Source organism: Aspergillus saccharolyticus (genome assembly GCF_003184585.1).
Source record: "Aspergillus saccharolyticus JOP 1030-1 unplaced genomic scaffold BP01scaffold_1, whole genome shotgun sequence".
NCBI classification, from domain to species: domain Eukaryota; kingdom Fungi; phylum Ascomycota; class Eurotiomycetes; order Eurotiales; family Aspergillaceae; genus Aspergillus; species Aspergillus saccharolyticus.
Genome location: NW_020290611.1, coordinates 751,145 through 772,555, shown reverse-complemented (window position 1 = coordinate 772,555; position 21,411 = coordinate 751,145). Strand labels below are relative to the sequence as shown.

Here is a 21,411-nt window from a genome sequence, read left to right as displayed (position 1 = left end):
CCGCTAGTTTCCAGCTGCATGATTTCATTGGTGGACACGAGGCAGCCGTGAGCGGAGAGAACCCACCAGGGCGGGGCGGACATTAGGTAATAGCAGACCGCGATTGGCTGCGGGGGAATTCTAGATGTAACTTGGCCGGGTCGGCAGAGATTGAATGTCCATGAGGCAATCTGGTGGGCGAATTTCCGGTGACTCAGAAGGCCACCTGCCACTTTCTTTGCAATCAGGCCAACTGACGCCTTTTGTTTTGTTTATTCACCCCTTCTATCGCTGCAATTCGGCCTGTTAGGAAAAGCTAGGTGGCAGCTGGAACACCTGGAGCTGAAACTATCCGGTGGATAAGATAGCCCTGGTCGCGGACGATCCCGCCTTCCTGCTTTCGGAAAAATTCTGCACCCCAGCTGGTTCGGTTTTTCTTTCACCCTGCCTCCTTCCCACCCTCACACAGCACACAAGCATGTCGCGACCCATGAGCATGGCCGCGGAAGGTCATGGCACCACTGAGTTGGATCATGCGCCTCAGTACGACCTTGCTTTGCGCGACGAGGAGAAGCAAGAAAAGCAGGAGGACCGCAAGGGTAGCCCCATCTATCAGGACACCTTTGGTGATGAGGAGTATGCCGAGGTCAAGTACAAGGTCCTCAGTTGGTGGTATGTCCGCCTTACTCCGGGCCCTAATGCAGCATGGATTGAGCCTGTTTGACTGACTGATTCACAGGCAATGTGGTTTTCGTAAGTGCTAATCACTGTCGCAATGGTAGCTGAAGACTAATTGGATAGTCATGGTGGCCGAGACCGTGTCCCTAGGTATCCTGTCGCTCCCTGCCGTCGTGGGTGTCCTGGGTCTAGTCCCGTATGTATTACTGCCTTTTTGTGTCTTGACAAGACACTGACTTCAGCCAGTGCTATCATTCTTCTGCTGGGATTGGGTCTTTTAGCCACCTATACCGGCTACACTATCGGCCAGTTCAGATGGGCCTATCCGCACATCCAGAACATGGCTGATGCCGGTGAAGTCCTCTTCGGGAGTTTCGGCCGAGAGTTCTTCGGCACCGGTCAACTCCTTCTTGTTGTATTCATCATGGCTAGTCATATCTTGACCTTCACGGTCGCCATGAACACCATCACCTCGCATGGCACGTGCACGATTGTGTTTGGGGTCGTTGGTGTAGTCATTTCTTTCTTCTTGGCTTTACCCAGGACTTCAGCTAATGTCGCCTACTTGTCAGTGGCTTGTAAGTGGTTGACCGCTCCTGCTACCGATTCCGCTTCTAACCTCTGGTAGCTTTCATCAGCGTGTTCTCGGCTGTCATGATCGTGATGATCGCCGTCGGTATCCAGCGTCCGTACAAGGGCGCTCTCGAAGTTACCGTTGACACTAGCTTATACGAGGCCTTTCTTGCTGTGTGCAACATTGTCTTTTCTTTCTGTACGTTGTCCGTGACACATGTTGATGATGTCTTTGCTGATCAGTCAACAGCCGGCCATGTCGCATTTTTCGGTTTCATGTCGGAGCTCAAGGATCCGCGGGACTACCCCAAGTCCCTGTGTCTGCTGCAGGGTATTGACACGGTCCTCTACATCGTCACCGCGGTTGTGATCTACGTCTTCGCTGGACCCAACGTGACCTCCCCGGCTCTAGGTTCAGCCGGACCCATGATTGCCAAGATCTCCTATGGTATTGCTCTGCCGACGGTAAGTCTTATATCCATCTTCCCGATGCACCGATAGCTAATCGCAGTTAGATTATCATCGGTGGCGTTGTCAACGGCCATGTCGCATGCAAATTTGTCTACGTGCGGCTCTTCCGCAACAGTGACCGCATGCACAGCCGCGACCTCGTGGCCACCGGCTCATGGGTTGCTCTCATGCTGGTCCTGTGGATCATCGCCTGGATTATCGCCGAAGCCATTCCTGTCTTCAATGATCTTCTTAGTTTGATTGTAAGTTACGTTTCACAGCCCTGGAGGTTCATCTCTGACCCAAACATTTAGGCTTCCCTCTTTGCCAGTTGGTTTACTTGTGAGTCTCCCGATCCCTACCTAAACTTCCTCCTCGCGCAACCCCTAATACTAACAAATCACAGTCGGTTTCAGCGGCATGTTCTGGCTGTACCTCAACAAGGACCAGCTGTTTGCCAGCCCCAGGAAGATCGCATTGACGATCCTCAACGCATTGATTGTGGGGATCGCCGCCTGTGTGGTAAGCTCTACCCTTTCTTCATTAGATTTATACCTGCTAATCGTGAATTCAGTGTGGCCTCGGATTGTACGTGTCCGGACGCTCGTTGCATGATGACGCAAACGGCTCGAGTTTCTCCTGTGCAAATAACGCGTGATCGGAACCAAGGAGTTGTATATTTTGTTTGATCTGAATGTTGCATATAACTGCATGATTGTATAGTATTTTGGTTCGCAAGTTTTGGTGTACAAAGGTCTCCATATGTATAGACATTTTATTTCTGCCTGCATCTGTCCTGTGCGTCAAATGGTGATCTGCTCCGCCCAGAATTTGAGCCCGCCTCTGCGCCAAGCCCTCTCTCCGCCCTGATCCGGCCTGCATCCGGCTTGGTCACGTGCCATCGGCAGTCGATTGTGATGCTTCGAAGAGGCATCAAATTCATCGATTGCCCGACGTGAAGGTGACAATGGGTTTTGATGATCGCCAAAGCTGATAGGTCGGTTGATATCTTGCGAAATACTTGGGAGTTGTTGCCATGTAGCAAGACAAAGTGGCACCTCATAGGCTAGCGTCCTCAGAGCTCATCAAAGAAAGGTCGAAAAGGTGGAGCAGATGTAAACCCCAGCAAGTATGCAACACGCATCTCAAGAACAGCTCGCAACTAGACCGTCATGTCTCATCGACAGGGGTCTATCTCAAACGTCCGTAGTGCGCTTAACTACCTGCCTCTGGCTGCAGCCAGGCTCGGTCATGTGACCGGCGTCGAGCCCTTACTTTTGTACCTTTTTCCTTTCTGGATTCGCCAACAATCAACTATGGATATAATCTTCGACGCTTACGTTGGGGTTGAAAAATGCTACCTACCAATGAACAAACGGCGTTGCCAATGGGGTTGAGAGTTGGTACCACTCGTAAGAAGCGGTCTGCTATTTGTAACAGACTGTTTCCTTCGAACAGCTAGAATGCGCAATGATATAGAGTGAGAAAACCCTTCTATTCTTGTCCACGATGCAAATCTGCAATCCAGTGGCCTTAGTTATCATGGGTCTGACAGCCTGACAGAACTTACCCACTATCGATACAACGACCGAGTTCTCCTTACCTTTAACTGGCCGTGCTGCACTTGCGAAGTGACAAAAATTTGAATGAGACTCTGGACACACCCGAGATCCATGTGAGCCTGTTCTATGAAACGCATATCCACAAGCTCCCGTTCATTTGTCTACCGCAACACGCCATATCATCGCTTATACATCTGATCTGCGAAAATACAACTAACACGCAGGGAAGCTTATCATCCAGTTGTTTATGTGCAATAGAGCGAGAAACTGCAGCTTCATACTGGTCAGGTCGCCTGCGCGGTGCATTGACTTCCGCCTGAAGTCAAGATTCCCTCTCCGGTAGTGCATTTATTCCGAAGCTGAACCACAGAAACAAGAAGTATATCTCTCTTGGTTGACCCCCCTGGTATGAGCTCTATCAGTGCAGTCTCCTCAGTCGACGCCTTCCCTCGTTGTTCAAACTCGATATCATCCCTCGTATAAGAGTCACGGTGACCATGACCACCAACGTCCTCATCACCGGAGCCAACCGCGGCCTCGGCCTCGGCCTGGTCAAGCTCTTCCTCCCAAACCCGACCACGTACTGTTTTTGCCCCCCCCTTTCCCACCATATCATATCATCATAACTCACCAAGAGAAAAGCAAACCGTGATACCCGCCATTCGCCTGTGATGGCATGGTGGAGGTGTTGACGACGGGGACTAAGGCGCGGGTGGGTGGGAAGGTGGTTCTCTTTACTGGGGAGATTCAGGAGTGGTCACTAGGTCGTTGGTTCAGTTGCTGATTGGGGCGGCCGCGGCCTGGGAGTGATGTTGGGGTATGATTTCTCGGCTCTCGCCTCAGTGTCGGGACAAGGGCAGTTTTTGGAAATGAGATAGGTGTGGAGATCTTCCTCAGAGATAGAATGAATCATGATGGCGGCGATGACTTGGTATTCATGGCCAGATTAGGCTACTCTCCTCACCTTGTAGTAGTGCTGGCGATGTAAGCAGTGAGGAACGAATGGCGCGAGGGCCGCCTATAGCGCGCTTACTATCGTGAGGAAATTAGGGCTGGTCCGCTGCAATTGAGTCAGCAGCAGCTCGATTTCCTTGAGAAGGTACTGTGCTAGTACATCATGTCTGCTTGAGGGTGATGATGCCAAGTCAGGCTAGTTTGAACAACATATGGGTTAGACTTAAAGATGCTTTCGCGGGGTGAGCGCATTACGAGTGGGTAAGTAGTGAATGGTGAATCTGGATGCCTTGTCCCCGGATCTGATCTCGGAGCCAAAGCGAGGCAGGATGCAATTTCTCCGATTGGATTACCGATACTATCTCCGAGTAAACAAGCCAGTTTACTTCGGGGCAGGCTCATAGTGTTTAGATTCATTTGCAACGAACATCAGACTACATGAAGAGACAGACTAATTGGAGTCCGCCAGCACCAAAATCTGAAAGATGGCCCCAGAATTAGATTTGCGACCAACACTGTTGCTTAGGCGTAGCACCGTATGGAGCAATCGGATCATTATGGTTCCCATATAATCCAAAAACTCCAACTCGGTACTCTCGCACTGGCATTAGCCTCGGTCTGACTTGGGTCTAGCGGCATCAACTTCATTTCTTTCCATAGCTCAGAAAGAGGATGGAGACTCAAGTGGTAAGACCACTACCATTGCACTTTAGTCTGGAGAAACCGGAGGTACCGCGGAGACCTCGCGGAGTTCCGGATTGCCGAAACCAACCCAGCATGTCTTTTTAGTCAGGGAGGCAGTACTTTTGACAGCTAGGCAGCCAAAAATGATAGGTCTTTACGGGGATAAATCCGGATCCCCATCTCCGCTGAGATGAGACCCACTTCGTCGATGTGAAGGGATCCCGCAGTGGTCCGCTTGCCGTGCTGGACTCACCACTAACTTTTAGCACTGGAACTAACCCCTTCATCGTGATCCCCTGTCCCCACCAGTGCTTGATTCAGAGCGCTTGCGTACTGCGAAACCCCGATGACCGACTGATGTGTGGTATGTAAGCTGGAGCCTCGATTTAATCAGACTAGTCTCCACTACTTGTTCTTTTCTTTGAATCCTTCAGCCTCTCATCGAATCTGTCCATCATGACCCTGAACTGCCTTCCGTCAACACAGTGCAGCGATATCAGTCTTGCCGTTACAGAGAGTGTCTTTCTCCACGGCGACGGAAGGAACATCAAGGATACTGTATCCAAATCTCCCGCAAATGCACGTGCGTCGAGAAGGTTCGCGAGAAGATCTCGCAATGGGTGTCGCACCTGCCGGTATGTATCGTCTCCAAGATCACCTCCTGCCAGTCTCTGTCGTAGTTTGTGTGTTGACTTCCAGTTCTTAGTGCTCGACGAGTCAAATGCGACGAGACACCTGGGATCTGCACCAACTGTGCGCGAACAGGCAGACGGTGCGAGTATGATCTGCACCGAATACCCGACCGAGCGCCTCGAGGCAGCATTGTCGCCTCAATTGCGGTGCCGTGGAAAGTGACTTCGGACGAACGACGATGTCTCTCATACTTTCAGAACCTTTCCCTGCCGCATCTCGTAGCCTTCTTTGACTCCCCGCTATGGCAGCGTCTGATCCTTCAGCTTTGCCACCGTGAGCCTGCCGTGTTCCACGCCGTCATCGCCTTGGGAGCTGTGCACCAGGCGCACGAGCTGGGGGGCGGACGCTTGCGGCCGGGACAACGCCAGGCCCTCTTTGAGCGGCACAGTGAACAGAAGCAATGGTATTTGTTTGCTATGGCGCAGTCCGGTCGAGCCATCGCGAAGCTGAACGAGCGAGGGCAATCGCCTGACCCGCAGTTCCAGCGTGTGATCCTGGCCTGTTGTCTCCTCTTCATCATGGGCGAGCTGCTGCAACAAGACATGAGCCGCGCGACTATTCACATACAGGCTGGCCTTCACATCCTACAGGGGCTGGAAGTCCGGCGCCGAGCCTCGAGCCTCGACCTGACCGTGGCAGGGGGAGGCGACACAAATGGACCCCAAGTGGTGGAGGACTGCGTGGTCGAGGCCTTTTTGGAATTGCAGATGTGTTCGATCTTCTACGGCACTACAGAGCCGCTGCATCTACATGATGAGGTTGTCTACGACCGTCCCTACCGCGACCTGTACCTGACTCAAAGGTTTCGGAGCCTGCAGCACGCCCACCAAGTTCTCACTCCGCTGCTCGACACGATGGCTCTCTTCGTGTGGCAAGGCTCGCATCTCTCCGACGAGGACATTGCGCGGGACTATGCATCCCTCCACACTCGCCAGCAGAGTCTCATCGCCTATTTTACCCGCTTCCTCCATCTGCTGGACGAGTACTGCCACCACGACCACCACCACCGTCTCGTCCCGTCAGCTGCCGGCAATACGCGCCGCCACGGCACCAACAAGGACGCCCCTCAAAAATCCCTCCGCGAAGCACACATCATGCGACTCTCCTGCATTTACGGCCGGTACAGCGTCCAAATCGCGCTCGCGAGCAAGGAGAGACCGCTCCCCGCGTCGCTAGCAGACGACGCCTTCGCCGTCCTCGTCGCCGCCGAGACAGCCATGGCCCAATTTACCCTCACCGAACGGCCCGCGGTCACCACACGTTGCGAGATTGTCCCCGCGCTGTGCACCGCCACCATGCGGTGTCCGGATTTCCGTCTCCGCTGTCGAGGGATCGAGAACCTGCGCGCCTGGGACGCCCAGGAAGGGTTCATGAACGCGGCGTTCAATGCGGATCTCATGGAGGAATTGATGAAGGTGGAGCTGTTGCGGCTGTACGCCGCTGGAGCGCCTCCACCGCCGGGCGTGACTCTGGAGAGGGAGACGGTGGGCGCCACGGGCAGCAGGGATGGTGGAGGTGAGGGCGCGAATGGCGGGCCGATCGTGGCGCGGATCGTGTATTGCGGGAGCGACGGGGCGGAGCGGGAGCATCGCGTGCGGTTGGTGCGGAATGAGACGCTGGCGGCGGACCTGCGCGCCATTGAGGGGTCGGAGACCTGGCCTTGCATGCGATTATTGGGGTTGATGGATGAGTCTGCGATGCTGGTGGAAGCCACTGCAGAGAAGAATGGTGACCGCAGCGAATGACCGCGGGGGATCGGATTGTCTACAAGAGATCCACTCTGGGGATCATTGGAATGTCAAGATAAAGAAACTCGAACAAAACAGTTGAAACTCAATTGTTGAGCTATGTAAGAACCACTAGAGCTGGATCGACACCATCAGACCAGGCACCCAGCTTAGCCTAATACCCACTCCCCAATCTGGTATCAGGCGGAACTCGCCCACTTGCGGCCCTCGACTTGATTGCAGAACGCAGTGACTGCCCCCGGGAATTCCGACATGAAGGCATGAAACTCCGACTTGCCCCTGTGCTCAAAGGGGGAGGGACGCTGTTCATGCGGGAAGGGCTCTTCATACATGCGCCAGTAGATCCCCAGCCCCACGACAGCCCCCATGGAGGTGTCTACGTAGTGTTCGGGGTTCTCGGCCCGTTCGCGCTTCCAGTAGGCTTGAATCAAAAGGACCGCTTCGTCCCAGTCTGCGCAGTCCACGTCCGGACGAAGGAAGAACTGAGTGATACGCAGGTACTTGAAGCCGCAATATCTGAAGGGGGTGATCGCCGAGGGGGGGAGTGCGTCGAGATCCGGGGTCCCCATGTTCGTGATCGTTGGTAGAAGAGCTTGGATAGACTGTAGAATGCCCATTGGAGAGAGTTTAGGTGATGGTGGTGAGAGTATTGGGATAGTGAACTCGATGGCTGTATTTATAAGTTTGGTTGGATCGCATAAAAAGTTCCGGTTCCATGCCCAATATCGCTTGATCAATGAGTGATTCTCTTCCGGAAGTCTCCTTGCAGGGGTGACACATTGGATCTTGGTCTTACAGTCAGACGTAATGGAGGAAGATTTCACGAAAATACCTCCTGCCGAACAAGAAGGGCTCGGATTCAGTGAAATGGTCATTGTGATAATGAGATCGGACTAGTGTGGGACCATCGTTTATGCATTCGTTTGTCCTTTGTGTGGCAATCAGAGCAGGTGAGAGCAAACAGCTGGATATGGCTCTGTTTAGAGTCGATCTCCGCTTGAACTTCATTACCTTCATTGCCTTACCCTTATTTACCGATCCGAGAGTTGGCCCTCCCCACGGAATACCATTTGTCAGACATTCAAGGCAGTCTTGAAGAGCATGGGATCTGATTCAACCGCAACCATGGGCGAAAGCTTACGTTAGCTCTTTTTGTAAATGCAGGTCCCTAGCCCGATGCAGCACCTGGGGTTTCCACTAATCTCTTGGTTGACTCTTTTTTCTCCTATAAATTAATTTGAGACACAGCCTCCTTTGAACCAAACGCCGATGGCAGAAATGGCAGTCAGGATGATAAACCCTCATTCCTACATACAAAGGACCAGTCTCAGAAGTAACTGCAGTACAGGATCATTCGCCTGTCAATGCTCCAACCTCAATCATTCCAACATCCCAAGCCCCTCAATCAACGAAGCCCATGATCGACAGCCTCGAGATTGTTTCCAGCAGGATCAAGCACAAACGCCCCGTAATACGCGGGATGGTAGTGCGCTCGCAGCCCCGGGGTGCCGTTATCCTTACCACCGGCTCCCATGGCAGCCGCGTGGAATTTATCGACGGAATCATGATCTTTCGCCAAACCAATGGCAAGTTAGCCATCGTCGACTGTTACCTTCAACACGGGATTGGGCAGCGCATGCCGTGGCAAGTAAACGCAAGGTGAGCAGGACGCTCAGAAACAGCCTTGGACCCAAAGACCCAGAAGTCTGCTTTCTGGTAAGTGCCCACGTCGTCATGGATGGATCCGAGGCCGACGATGAACTCGCCAAATTGGTAGCGGAGGCGATAACCTAGCGGCTCGAGGGCTGTGAGGTAGAAGTTTAGGCATTCTTGGAATTTGTCCTCAGGGACGTAGAGGCTGGTGTGGTCGATGGCCATATTTCTGTGTTGAGGAGGAGTGATGAAGTTGTGTAGTAGACAGAAAAGAGATGGATGGTGAGGATGTATGAGGAAGGCTTAAGCTTGTCAGCCCCGCTCGGCCTTTATACTATACGATGTGGGGAATTTCCTGACAAGGAACTTCGTATTCTTTTTGGTCGTTGCAGCCTGAATTTCTTGGCGGGTTGCCTGGAGATGGACCTCTGATTCTTGCGGGGTCTATACAATAGTATGTGCAACACATGATATGAGACAGGTTTAGTCGAGATAATTATGTATAAGTATACATACTATGTGGTTGGTGGAGATCATGGGCTTGGACTACAATATCTGGCTCGGACTAGCTCACACCATCCAGCTTACAATCAGCTGGCACAACGCTGCTTTCCGAGGATGTCAACCACTATCTATACGCAATAGGAAAGACACGAATGGCTTGCAATGTACTGCCTCGTGCATACAGTTGACTGACACACTTTTGACCTGTCAGGTGGTTACAAGATCTCCACATGAATATCAGCCCGACGCATTTCATTCCTATGGATGAACACAATGCGGGGCGAGACCCTGCAGCGTTCCTCTTCCTTCTCATCCCAAGCTTGGGATTCTTGTTAGTTTGTTAGATCTGTTCATCTTTTTCACACTTTTCAAAAGTCACTCATGCAAACGCCATAGTGTCATTAATGATCATTCCCATTGGATGCTAAGAAACACAAAAAAGACGCAGATCATATCACATGGAGTCAACATTACAGATTACAGACCCGCCAATTGTTATCATCTCCACCACCAGACGCCGCATCAAACGCGACCATATTCGACGACTACCACTCAAAGATGGACCTGCCAATGCCCAGTCGCATCCCCACTCGAATACGCATCCAGCGTCTTATTCACCGCCTCAACATCCAACCCCCGAATCACCTGATACCCAGTTGGCTTAACCGTCCCCTCCGCCAGCAACCCCTCCACCCGCTCCCACAGCGGCTCAGCTACAGCGGGCCGGGCACTCGACGACCCAAACACATTCATCACCTCGTACCCAGCAGATTTTTCCGTCGAAAGCTTCGACTCATCCACCGGTTCCGACGGACGCAGACGCGCCAGCTTCCCCCTCTGGGAGTTCGACAGCGCCTCGACGCCGATATACTGGCTATCGGGCGGGTTGATCGTGTCGTAGGCGTAGAGCAGCTCATCGCCCACAATCTCCCTCACCGCCGCCGCGATCTCCTGCCCGGACTTCCCGGTCCGGTCGACGATGTGCGTTGCGCCGAGGGCGCGGGCCTCGGCTTCACTGCGCGGGCTGGCCACCACAACGATCTTGCCGATGCCGGCGAGGGCGGCGAGCTGGATCCCGAAGCGGCCGGTGTTGGTGCCGCCGCCGAGGATGAGGAGGGCGGTGGCTGCGTAGTCGAAGGTGGAAGCGGCGGGGGTCCAGGGGGCGGGGATGCCGAGGGCGGTGGTGTCGAAGAGGGCGACGGCGGAGGTCACGAGGTTGGTGGGGAGAGTCGCTAGCTGGGCGTCGGTGAAGGCGGAGGGGACCTTGGCTGAGTAGCGAGCGTCCAGAACGGCGTACTCTTGGAGTCCGGAGCTGTTGTTCATGGCAAGGGCTGTCTCAGAGGCGGGGGCGTCGGAGCCGGGGGTGGGTACCCAGGCTTGGCCGAAGATGTGGTCGCCGGGCTGGAAGCGAGTGACATTGGGGCCTACGCGAGTCACAACGCCGACCACGTCGGCGGCGAGCACCGCCGGGAGATAGTCTTTGATGAATAGGCCGTAGTCGCGCGCTTTTGCGTCGTGCGGGTTCAGACCCGCGACGGTGACCTTGATGAGGACTTGGCCTTCTCTTGGTTCGGGGATAGGGCGCGAGCCTGTACTTAAGGGTTGGCCTATTGCCGTTGCGAAGATAGCTGTTTGATTCTCCGCCATTGTGTATTGAGAGATGCGTGGTAGACACTGTTGAAATTTCTTAGAGTACTGATCTGATTGAGATGGGTATGGTTGCTGAGATATTGGTGGTGTGGAGAGGTGCAATACGTCAAGTTGTTCTTATACCTCGTATGTCGGGACGGAGTTAACTTTACCTGCGCTCGGCCCCGGATTCTTCGTCATGAATCGTGATTATCAATCCATCCGACGATTGATAATCGCTCGGCTTTGGCGCATGTAAGCACGACCACTGATGCAATCCCCGGGGTATTCCTCGAGATGAAGCAGAATTCAAATACCTCGAATTTTCGAAGGGATGAGGGAGTCAATGCCCTCAACATCCCCCAAGGTATTTCTTTCCGAGAAGACAGGTCCCACTGATAGGGATCAATAAGCCCACCATGATGGGATACACTTTCGACTTTGTACTCCAGTCTCACTCCCTTCGGTGTAGGGTCTACTTGAGATGACTATCATCTCTTCATCTCAAAGTTCCAAGTATCATTGATTCTAGGAATCTTACTCTTCTCAGGTGTTTTGACTTTGCTCTCGAGAAGTTGACCGACATGATGGAGACAAAGGCCAAGGGCGGGGCATGCCGTGAGATGCGACCGAGAACATTCTTGGACATGTGAGCTGAACCAGGAGATTTTGCTCAGGCAGAGCTGTCTGACTGATTCCATCGAAAACTATCACAATTCGAGTGATGCATCATTCAAAGCTACAGTTCTTCCGGATACCAGTGTCACTACTTACACTCTTCGATTGTTTCAGCAACCCCGAGATGAAACAACACTAAGCCAATCCTGGCACGGAGATGGAAAATCTTGAGCTGTATATTATATCACAGATAACCTATTCGTAGCATGATAACTGTCTCTAAGTTATAATACTATTTTTACCCATGTTTCACCTTGTGCCTCTACATTCTCTCGAGAAACAGTAACCGGTTTAAACCACTAAGGGTGGCAGCTAAATCACAAAAATCAAGAATGTCTTCTCATCTAGCTTTATAATTATGCTTAAACTTAATTATCTATGATATTTTGATCAATGGAGAGCTTAGTGCTTCTTATATGGCCGAGGCTGCTAAATGCAGTAAACGAGCAGTCTTGCGACTGCAATCTGACTATCTAATTTATCTAGTAGCCTTCAAGCCATCTAATTTAAGGCGATCGGCTTGAGAAATCAGTTATATAGTTATACTAGAAGCTTGCTATGATGAACCGCTTAAGAGACTATATTCTACACTATATAGAGAAAGAACCTTTACTGGCCAAGTATACTATCCTGGTATGGCTTGGTTTCCAGCTCAAGATCATGTTATCTATCTTCGACAGACTAATTAGGAGATACTCAAGCCGGAGAATCCTGGATATACTCAGTAAAGCAATATATATTTATATTGATATCTTGCAATTACCTTCAAAGCTCTCTACTTGAGCCTTTAATCTAGGAGGCTGGCACCAATCCAATAAGACTGAACCTCAAATCTTGGCAGCCACTCTCCGCCTCTCTCTTGAGAAACGACCGTATCCCCATATTAAGGGCTGTTTCATCAAGAACATCTTCATCTGCTCTCAATCGTCCTCTAATAAGTGGGCCTTTTCTTCGACCATCAAGCTCCCAGAGATTGCCAGTCCCTGATTTTGTGAAACAAACAAAATGCAAGTCCATCGGTGTATTTGCGGCAACAACCTCGCTTTGTCCTTCGCGCGCGGCGAGTTCATTGGCTATTTCGAGAGCGTGGCTACTGCACAGCGCATTTGCACGTTGCAGAGGTTGCATGGGTAAGATCTCCTGGTATAGTTTCCCAAGATCCGACTCAACTCCAACAAAGGAGCGAGCTTTGCCATTGAGCAAACAGTGCAAGAGTGCGATAATACCACAGCCAGTCCCTATGGTTTGCTGGAACCATATTACCTCCTCCTCGCCAAATCCATCATAAGCATCCAAAGTCTTATCTTCTTGGGTACGAAAAGTTTCGGAGGCTTTATTAACTGGAAAGACAAGCAATAAACCGTAGCAGGGTCTTGGTATCATTGCGATTATTTCAGATTCATCAATACTATAAATGTCGATGAATTTAACTGTTCGAGAGAGGCCTAGGCGCCAACTCAAGCCCGACATGATTTCTGGGTTGTTTTCTTTACACTAGAGTTAGTCAAAATATGACGAGGCCATTTGAGCTTACACTTGCCTAGTGGAGTGAAGCATTTTCGTATGGCACCAGAGGGCAGTGACAATATGTTTGTAGGTAAATCAGCCATGATTAACTTGATATGTGTCGCTTACCCTAAACCTCATATTGGGAGGCAGGATTTATGAAGACGAAGGAGATGCATTTGGGCTGCGATTATATATAGGAATCGCTGTCACCGGACGAACGGAATAAGCTGGATTGGATGCACTACATGCACTACCTTCGCATTAACACTATTCATTTACTGGCCAAAAATATACCATGGCGAAAGATATTGTTATTGAAGAGGGAGATGTAGCTTTTTTGCCTGGTGGATAAATGGATATTACTTACACGAATCATATTCCGTTCCTGATGCGGGGTCTCGGTCCTGGTGGGGTATATGAATATCTGGAAAAGGCATGACCCGCTCGACCCGCGCGACCCTACACACTCGGACATAGCTGCTGTGACGGACTTTACACTGCTATAGCACAGTAGCCAACTTTGTACTGCTAAAACGTAATTAGATCCCCTGACCAAAGCAGCTTGACATATTCTAGAGGTCTGTAATTCTCTTGCTTATTTTCTGGATACCTCGAAAATAGCAAGCTCAGATGTGTGAGCCTATAGGCCTTAGCTCTGTATAGTATAAACTCTTCTGATCTCTAGATTATACAGCAATTGATGTTAGTTCGCCACTTGCCGTTATCCTAGATAGTTGTATAGAGATGGATAAGTAATCGATTGCCATCTTACATAGTACATGTTCATACAGTATGCTGTAATGTTAGATCGAGCCATTCTTCCATTTAGTGCCAAGCTTGGTCTAGCGTGGTTTAGTGCTGGGGTTAGTAAGATAAACAAAGAGTGTAGGTGATGACACCGGTATCCGGAAGAACTGTAACGTGTAGTGGCATACTCCAGGCGGGCGACGACAAGACCCTTTTCGAGTGTCGCAACCGTAATCCACTGACATTGATTCGGATTCGACGAACCATTTCACCCCCAAACCAAGAACATGCATTCAACCAAGCACCACCAATACTAGGCAACTCCCACAATCACAGCTTCTGTAGGTGTGGATCGATCCAACCAATCTCAAGTGTAAGTATGGTTGTTGATAGCATCCTTGCCACCATAGGTGCGTGCAGTATTTCTCTAAGGGGGGTCCGGCCGGCGACAGCACATCCTGATCCCTGCAGCAGCCACGTCAGCATTATCAGACAGGGCAAGGCTGACATTGGTCAATTCTGATCCAGCCGGAGCGCGGGGAATCTGGGGTTGCGGGGGAAACAATCTCAAATTGAAGTTCGGTGGTTAGCACTGGTTCCTAGACATCAGTCAAAGCAGCCATGGCGACCCACTCGGTGCCTCAAGGTTTGTCAGTAGTAGCACCAGGCACAGAGCTTCTCATCGACCAAGAACAGCAGGTCTTACTGGCGGCCATCAGCACGTTGCTCATGGAGATGGGCGCATTCTGCTCGTCCCCCAGCCATCGCTCGAGGATCCAAATGATCCGCTGTTGTGGCCCGCTTGGAAGAAGTGCTGGGGCCCAGATGGGCGCCACGCTGGCTATCTCGTCCAGCCTGGACTGTCACATCGATCTGTCGGCCGAGATGATGGTGACAATTTCATGCCTGAAGTCCGCGGTTGCGTGGATCTGGACGTGGTGTATTGATGACTGGGTGACGTCTAGTGGGTTGTTGGTGGTATTTATGTGTATGGCGGCTGTGGATGTGGGGGTTTATGGTACGACGGTTGTGTTTTACCTGTATGGGAAGAGAGTGCAGATTTGGGTTCAGACGAGGGACGCTATGGATTAGGTAGTACGGATTTAATGAGGTTGCATTCGTGTGGGTACTGAACATAGGTTCTTACGACGGTATGGATTAAGGCTGACTTAGCGCAGGGCGTAACTAGCACTAGCCTGGGAGACAATATTTACTACACTATTTTACTGAATATAAGTAATAAGATTATAAGAATTAAATAAATATCTCGGTATATAAACTAAATATAGATATATTTATCTTAGAGTATTCTTCTAAGTTTTCCTATTTGTAGAATACCTATTCTTTCAGTACTTCTATAAGTAGTCTAATAGTTATAGATTAGTTGTGTAAAACTACTATCTCTTTATTCCCTTTGTGATAGCATCGCGAAGGTTGAAAGGACTATAGTCGAAGATGATAGAGTAGTTCTGTATTATTAAGACAAATAGGCTATTTTAGTATCTCAAAGATACTTTCGCTGTGACGAGGCCGTCCAAATACTGGTGTAGTGAATATTTACAATCGTCAATAGGCACGCAAGGCACAGTGACTGCTTAGTTCGGAAGTACATCAAGCTAGGTACTGCATGCCGTCTTCGCAATCAACTCTCCATTCACCGCATTCACCGATACAATAGCTCTTTTCATTATACTTATATGGGCTTCTTCCTTCGAAATTTACACAAGACTATACAGCGGGAATCCATCCTCCATTAGACAGACACACAACTTCATTCACCACAGCAACCCAGACCAAGCCACTAGTAAGTAGCCTTCGCCAAGTTCGCATCAAAAGTCGCATCCTTGAACGGCACAATAGCGCTGCCAAAATCGGTATCACTGAGCGCCGTGCTCGCAGCAGAGGGCAGGCTCTCCCAGGCGACGAGCGGCTGCGTGCCACCGACGGTAGTGGTCAACCCACAAGAGTGGTCGAGGGGCCAGATACTCTCGTACTTGATGAGGGGCTTGACACCGTCCACCGAGTAGCTGTCGGTGGAGCAGTCCCATTTGCCGTGGGCCGAAGGACACACGGCCAGAATGTTGTCGGCGGTGTAGACGGTGGGGTCGGAGAGGTAGATAATCACCCCCTCCCAGTCGTGGCGGTGGCCGAGCCCGGTGGAGGGCTCGTCCTTGGGCATGTACCAGCTGTAGAGAAGGGCGGTCGGGTAGGTGTAGTCACCCGTGGAGGAGATGTTGCTGCGGACGTAGATTTGGCCGGTGGAGGAGCTGCAGTCGCCATCCGTGGCACCAGTAGGGGCGAGTCCAGCGCTTTGTGGAGGTTAGAATTGTTGTTGTGGTGAAGGAGAGGGGGTGAGGGATGGTATGGAGCGGGAAGATGCGGGGAAGGGTTGAGGGTAGACTTACTTGGTATCACCCTCCTCGTCGACAGCGGGGAACGGAACACACCCGTTGACAACATACAGGTAGGGTTGGTAGTTGAGATACAGGGTACCCGTGGCATCATCCGGCACAGTCTGGTTAAATCCCACAATCTCATCGCTGGCGATGGTGCCACGCGCAGCCAGCGTGTTGGTGGCAGGCCGAGCCTGAACCAGGGACAGGCCCGTAGCGAGCAGGAGAGCAGACCGAAGAGACATGGTGAATGGGATTGAAAGAAGGAGGGAATTTGACTTTGATAATTAAAACTCTAAAGGTTGTTCCTGACAGCAGGGTTTGGCAGCGATGAGGCGCACCTTTTATGCTGGTCGCAAAGAGTAGGAATCGGCGGGATCGGCAGTCTTTTCCCCCTGAAGAACCAGGTGTGCAGGTGGAGAGAGCGGACATCCGCCGCACAACTCCACCACTCATGTATTCCGAGAACTGCCCATCGGATGCAAGTAAGACAGAACGTGGGTGAAGGATGCAAGAGGAAGTGGTCGAAGGAGCGCGGACTGTTGAGCGGGATCGGTATTAATCCTGCCAGCCACTTTCCTCCAATCAGCGTGGGCCAAAGTCTCACGCCGTGGTGAAGGATCAATGCGTCACCCAACACTCTGCCAATTCTCTGGCTAACAGCCCACGATCACAAATTAGACTAGCTGTAGGCACAACGCTTAGTCTATTGCTTGTTAAATCTTGAAGATGACTTCGTCGGCTCAGTGGACCGTTGCAGCTTAGGGCTGACCGGACGTTGACCCGGATTTCAGCTTGCCGAGGTCAAGGATGAGCATCCTGAGAATTTATTAATTTAGGTAAAATGTGATAAGAGGCTCTCACAGACACCACCAGGGTAACTACCAAGAGGATCATCACCTAGCAAGCATCCCAGTCAGACCATGGCAGCCGGCTGTTGCTGTAGTCCTTCATGGCCCCCAACCTGGCCCACCATCGTCACCCCATCAGGAGCAATCCTTCTCGTATTCCTCGCTCGCCGGATAACCGTTCCCTCTCCCTGGCCTTCGCCTGCAAAGACCTCTTTCAACAGACCTCTGGGATGCACAATGGACACTCTCGCCTCTTCGCCGTCTTCGCCCTCCAACATCTCGCGCACCGCTCGCATCCGGACTCGCCATCGCATCCCCAATCGTGTCCATTCCTGCTCCCGTAACCACTCCAAACTGATTACGTCCATCTTTCTTCCTGTCCTTCCATTCACTAACCCGCCAGTTTCCGACAGGTATACCACCTTCTCCGGACGAAGCGCCCGGGCCAGCGCACTGGCTGCCAGATCGGCGTGCACGTTGAGGACCTGCCCATCAGAAGTCTCCGCCATGCAAGTCACCACCGGGACACAAGACGCACGCAGAGCCGCCTGAATGGATGAGTCTTCGATCTGGACGATTCTGCCTACATGGCCGTACTTGCTTGCGTCCAGGTATTCGGCTTGGAAAACGCCCGAGGTCAACGGGCGGGTCGACACGCCGATACTCTCGAGCTCTTGAGCAAGCTTGAAGTTCTCTTCGAGAAGGGCGGTGCGAGCCAGTGCCAGGGTACGGCCATCAGTGACTCGGATTCCTTCGTGGAATTCTGGCTTGACCCCCGCTGCCGAGAGTGACGTGTTGAGCTGCGGCCCTGCGCCATGCACCAGGATGGGGTAGAGACCGATATGACTGAGGAAAGCGATGGCCGATGCAAGAGACGGAAGGTGGTCGGTCAAGATAGCACCACCCACCTTGATCACGGCAAAGGGCCGCGCAGAAAAGGTTGGGGTGCTGAAGTAGGAGAGGTACTGTTGGGCTGTGTGTTTGGAGTCTATCTGCCGCAAAAGTTGCGCGATCGTGGAACGGGTCGCGGCCACTTGGTCGCTCTGAGTTTGGGAGTAGAGTCGGGCATTTGGGAAGGATTGTAGCAGGGGTAGTGGAAAATTACTTCGGAAGGAGCGCGTGAGTCCCAGGGGGGCCGATATCGTTGGGGCAAAACGACCCATATTGTGGAGAAGACCTAACTAAGGTAACTATAGTAATGTGTCGGGTTTGGGGGCGAGAAAATCTTTGGTAGAATCAGCGAGGATCAAAGACGGCTTTTATCGTCCGCAATGAAAGAGCACAAAACCAGTGCCATCTACGGAGTATACTACGTTAGCAGTTGTTTCCACAATGTGGTTGGGTTGAGATATATCCCTCATTCAAGTTGTACTAAGCCCGCGGTCGGCATGCAACCGATGAAGTATCATAGCCGCGACCGATGGTGGAGTTGGACTGGAGCCATGGTTCCTGGCCTCATGCCAAAAATCAAGTCTTGACAACCACCAGTACTTATCATCCCGATAGACTTCGGCCACGAGACCGTTTCAGAAGGGGTCGATAGTGTTGCGACACTGGATGACACGAATAGCCCGTGGGGCGCCCAAAGTCAGCCATCCTCCCAGCCATGCGGCTCGGGCAGGCACACCGACAAGCTGACAGCAACCAGGAGGTCTGGCAATGTCCTGCAGATCCACGTATCTCATACCGCAACTGAGTTTTTGGAATTTCGCATTATCCTCTTAATACGGATTATCGCATAGCGCGCTCACCGCTGACCCTGCCAGATCTCCAGGCGGCATTTTTTGGTCCCCGCTGGGTGCGTCATTTATTTTCCGGATGTGTCATTGGTCAATCAAAGCACTCTGCAGAGACCTGGGAGCACATGCATTGGGCACTCATGAGAATCTGGCCAGGTTGAGATGCTCAAAGCAACAGAAAGGCATCAGGCGAGAGCGTGCCAAGAACTCGGAAAAAACTGGAAACCAGTTCACGATTTCGTGTGTTCCGCACGAATTAGATTCAGCCATGCTGACGGATGCAGCTTTGATAGGTCTGGGCGCGAGTGTGCGATCGTACATGGCCCCGGGGATTTGCGGTTGCTTACCAAATCGGTACAACAATATGACCATGCTTGATGTGCAGGTCTCATAAGTCGCACCAAACCATTCTGATCCATGAGCCTGTTTTCAACACAACGCGTCTAACCCTCAACCACCATTGCTGATGACGGCAGGCATACTCATGCTGCAAGTTGTAGCTAAGACATCTCACAATGCAGCACGTCTCTCAAACCAAGAACGTCATCGTTGGCAATTGCCGGCGATTCACATTGTAAATCACAAGTCTGTAACCATCAAGCAAGTAAAATGGCCGGTATAAGTGCTGAAAGGACAATGCTCGGCTCATCCATCACGGCTAAGAGGAAGGAGACCGTGGCAATCAGCGGTGTTGTGTAGTACCCGAGACTCAAATAGCATGGTGCAGTCGTCTTGTTGAAAGAGGGTGGGGGAAGCGATCGTGGCACAAGAGTTTACCATGCTTTCCCATGGGACAGCATTGAAACCCTCCAGGCTGGCATCACCGCTTGATCGGACAATGCCTACCATCACTCACCAAAACATCACAGGTTACAGGCGGGGGAAACCAATCTTCAAGCCTCAAACTCATCAGCCTCAGTCAGTTGGCTGTGGCGCAAATCGCAATATGCATTGCGATCACGATTCACGGGCCGACCCACGTTTCCTTGATGACACGGATCGCATGTGGTCATTCCACGGGCATCCTACGCCACTTATCCAGTACATCCTGTACTCTCAAGCAGAAACCGATGGCACATGGGCAATTTCTCCGATCGGAGACCTGATCCATTTTCTGGGAGCAGTGATAAGGTACGTACTGTGCTGCGATAAGCATTGAGTATGTATAAGGGTTGGGGCGACTCCGCGGCCGAGTGGCGCATGGATCGCTGACCTATTCGTGTGGGGCTCCGTCAGTCGCAAGTTCGGCTGACAATGACTCCAAGCCCCTCTTTTAACTAACAGTCAGACAACTGCTTACCCACCAGCTGTTCTCTCCGCTGCTCTTCACAAACTACCTACTGAGAACACCATGAAGGCAGCCGAACGGATTCGCGTCCCCCAAAGGGATGGCTCCCCTCTGCGACTCGAGTTTGCGACCGTCGAGGACCTTCCCGAGATTACCGACTTGTGGTACAATGCCTTCTCACCCAGCATGTTATTTCTCTGGCCCGACACTCCCGGCGTGCGAGAGTGGTGGAATGAGGCCAACCGCCATGACATGCTTCACAAACCGAAATCAAAGTACCTCAAAGTTATCGATACGACGCAAAACGGCCGGATAGTGGCTTACGCTAAGTGGTCCTTCGAGACCGCCAAAGAGCGCGGGCCACGATGGCCCGCCTGGCATCCTGACATGGACGCGGCCACGATGGATCGGTTTCTGCTCCATCTGGAGACCAACCGTGCCAACGCTGTGGCAGATACACCCAAAGATTTTTGTACGTTTGATCCCCCCATTTAGTTTGTGGTGGTTCGTGCGGCTTGCTGGCTGAGAATGGGACTCACGCGACAACCAGACCTCGACATGCTGGCGACGCATAACGGGTATCGGAAACAGGGCGCGGCGCGGTTGTTGCTCGAATGGGGGTGTGAAGTGGGCGACGAGGAGAACGCGCACATTTACATCGATGCCAGCACCGACGGCCAGCCAGTGTACCGGAAGTTTGGCTTCGTGAGCAAAAACGATCCCACGACCGATCCCTTTGAAGTGGCAGCCATGGTGAGGGAGCCGGGGTGGAAAGCCACATGACGCAGTTGGATTTAGAAGTTCAGTGGTTTGAGGTAGACAATGGCACAACAGGACATTTCGAACAAAACGATAAGCAAATTCCAGTGAAAGTAAACTTCAATCGTGCAACGGTTACGATGAATCGTCGATTGGGACTAGATCAAGGTCTGGTTAGAAGCCATTTAATAAGTTAGCATTCCGTATTTCTCAATACGTCCCGTGTTGCTCTCACCTCTCGCTTGCCGCTTCTCCCCATCCGCTTTTCGCGTATCTGTGTTTCAGGCCTCAGGCCGGAATTCGAAAAGCCTTACGTCCGTGGTTCGCAAGGAGCATCAAC

At 51.8% G+C, this 21,411-nt stretch overlaps 10 protein-coding genes across 10 annotated transcripts; 4 read left to right on the top strand and 6 right to left on the bottom strand.

Moving 5' to 3' along the window:
• Positions 1-444: 444 nt before the first annotated feature.
• BP01DRAFT_331266 (uncharacterized protein) lies at positions 445-2,371 on the top strand. The gene is made up of 10 exons (XM_025573043.1): positions 445-651; positions 719-732; positions 781-853; positions 904-1,235; positions 1,286-1,429; positions 1,481-1,695; positions 1,746-1,943; positions 1,995-2,022; positions 2,087-2,202; positions 2,255-2,371. The coding sequence occupies exons 1-10, from the start codon at positions 458-460 to the stop codon at positions 2,336-2,338; spliced, it is 1,398 nt and encodes a 465-aa protein (XP_025435791.1). The 5' UTR covers positions 445-457; the 3' UTR covers positions 2,339-2,371.
• Positions 2,372-5,131: 2,760 nt separating this feature from the next.
• BP01DRAFT_419926 (Zn(II)2Cys6 transcription factor) lies at positions 5,132-7,416 on the top strand. Its single transcript, XM_025579433.1, has 2 exons — positions 5,132-5,515; positions 5,587-7,416. Exons 1-2 carry the CDS (start codon positions 5,337-5,339, stop codon positions 7,316-7,318), a joined length of 1,911 nt encoding a protein of 636 aa, XP_025435790.1. The 5' UTR covers positions 5,132-5,336; the 3' UTR covers positions 7,319-7,416.
• An 84-nt stretch (positions 7,417-7,500) lies between these two features.
• On the bottom strand, positions 7,501-8,196 carry BP01DRAFT_396502 (uncharacterized protein; the record flags this gene model as incomplete). The annotated part of the gene is made up of 2 exons (XM_025578475.1): positions 7,501-7,991; positions 8,118-8,196. 2 exons carry the CDS (start codon positions 8,194-8,196, stop codon positions 7,501-7,503), a joined length of 570 nt encoding a protein of 189 aa, XP_025435789.1.
• A 530-nt stretch (positions 8,197-8,726) lies between these two features.
• Positions 8,727-9,254, bottom strand: BP01DRAFT_412690 (VOC family protein; the record flags this gene model as incomplete). The annotated part of the gene is made up of 2 exons (XM_025578961.1): positions 8,962-9,254; positions 8,727-8,890 (listed from the first exon to the last, which is right to left on the bottom strand). Exons 1-2 carry the CDS (start codon positions 9,197-9,199, stop codon positions 8,727-8,729), a joined length of 402 nt encoding a protein of 133 aa, XP_025435788.1. The 5' UTR covers positions 9,200-9,254.
• Positions 9,255-9,921: 667 nt separating this feature from the next.
• On the bottom strand, positions 9,922-11,149 carry BP01DRAFT_352347 (zinc-binding alcohol dehydrogenase family protein). The gene has a single exon (XM_025573919.1). It carries the CDS (start codon positions 11,123-11,125, stop codon positions 10,031-10,033), a length of 1,095 nt encoding a protein of 364 aa, XP_025435787.1. The 5' UTR covers positions 11,126-11,149; the 3' UTR covers positions 9,922-10,030.
• Positions 11,150-12,537: 1,388 nt separating this feature from the next.
• BP01DRAFT_331259 (ubiquitin carboxyl-terminal hydrolase) lies at positions 12,538-13,432 on the bottom strand. The gene is made up of 2 exons (XM_025573042.1): positions 13,326-13,432; positions 12,538-13,272 (listed from the first exon to the last, which is right to left on the bottom strand). Exons 1-2 carry the CDS (start codon positions 13,393-13,395, stop codon positions 12,578-12,580), a joined length of 765 nt encoding a protein of 254 aa, XP_025435786.1. The 5' UTR covers positions 13,396-13,432; the 3' UTR covers positions 12,538-12,577.
• Positions 13,433-14,662: 1,230 nt separating this feature from the next.
• BP01DRAFT_387953 (uncharacterized protein) lies at positions 14,663-15,133 on the top strand (the record flags this gene model as incomplete). The annotated part of the gene is made up of 1 exon (XM_025577786.1): positions 14,663-15,133. The coding sequence occupies one exon, from the start codon at positions 14,663-14,665 to the stop codon at positions 15,131-15,133; it is 471 nt and encodes a 156-aa protein (XP_025435785.1).
• Positions 15,134-15,705: 572 nt separating this feature from the next.
• BP01DRAFT_331255 (NPP1 family protein) lies at positions 15,706-16,940 on the bottom strand. The gene is made up of 2 exons (XM_025573041.1): positions 16,447-16,940; positions 15,706-16,350 (listed from the first exon to the last, which is right to left on the bottom strand). Exons 1-2 carry the CDS (start codon positions 16,677-16,679, stop codon positions 15,843-15,845), a joined length of 741 nt encoding a protein of 246 aa, XP_025435784.1. The 5' UTR covers positions 16,680-16,940; the 3' UTR covers positions 15,706-15,842.
• A 255-nt stretch (positions 16,941-17,195) lies between these two features.
• On the bottom strand, positions 17,196-18,448 carry BP01DRAFT_387951 (acetylglutamate kinase; the record flags this gene model as incomplete). Its single annotated transcript, XM_025577785.1, has 3 exons — positions 17,196-17,253; positions 17,303-17,334; positions 17,399-18,448. The coding sequence occupies 3 exons, from the start codon at positions 18,446-18,448 to the stop codon at positions 17,196-17,198; spliced, it is 1,140 nt and encodes a 379-aa protein (XP_025435783.1).
• A 1,831-nt stretch (positions 18,449-20,279) lies between these two features.
• On the top strand, positions 20,280-21,272 carry BP01DRAFT_6721 (acyl-CoA N-acyltransferase). Its single transcript, XM_025580012.1, has 2 exons — positions 20,280-20,784; positions 20,863-21,272. Exons 1-2 carry the CDS (start codon positions 20,376-20,378, stop codon positions 21,093-21,095), a joined length of 642 nt encoding a protein of 213 aa, XP_025435782.1. The 5' UTR covers positions 20,280-20,375; the 3' UTR covers positions 21,096-21,272.
• Positions 21,273-21,411: the final 139 nt, after the last annotated feature.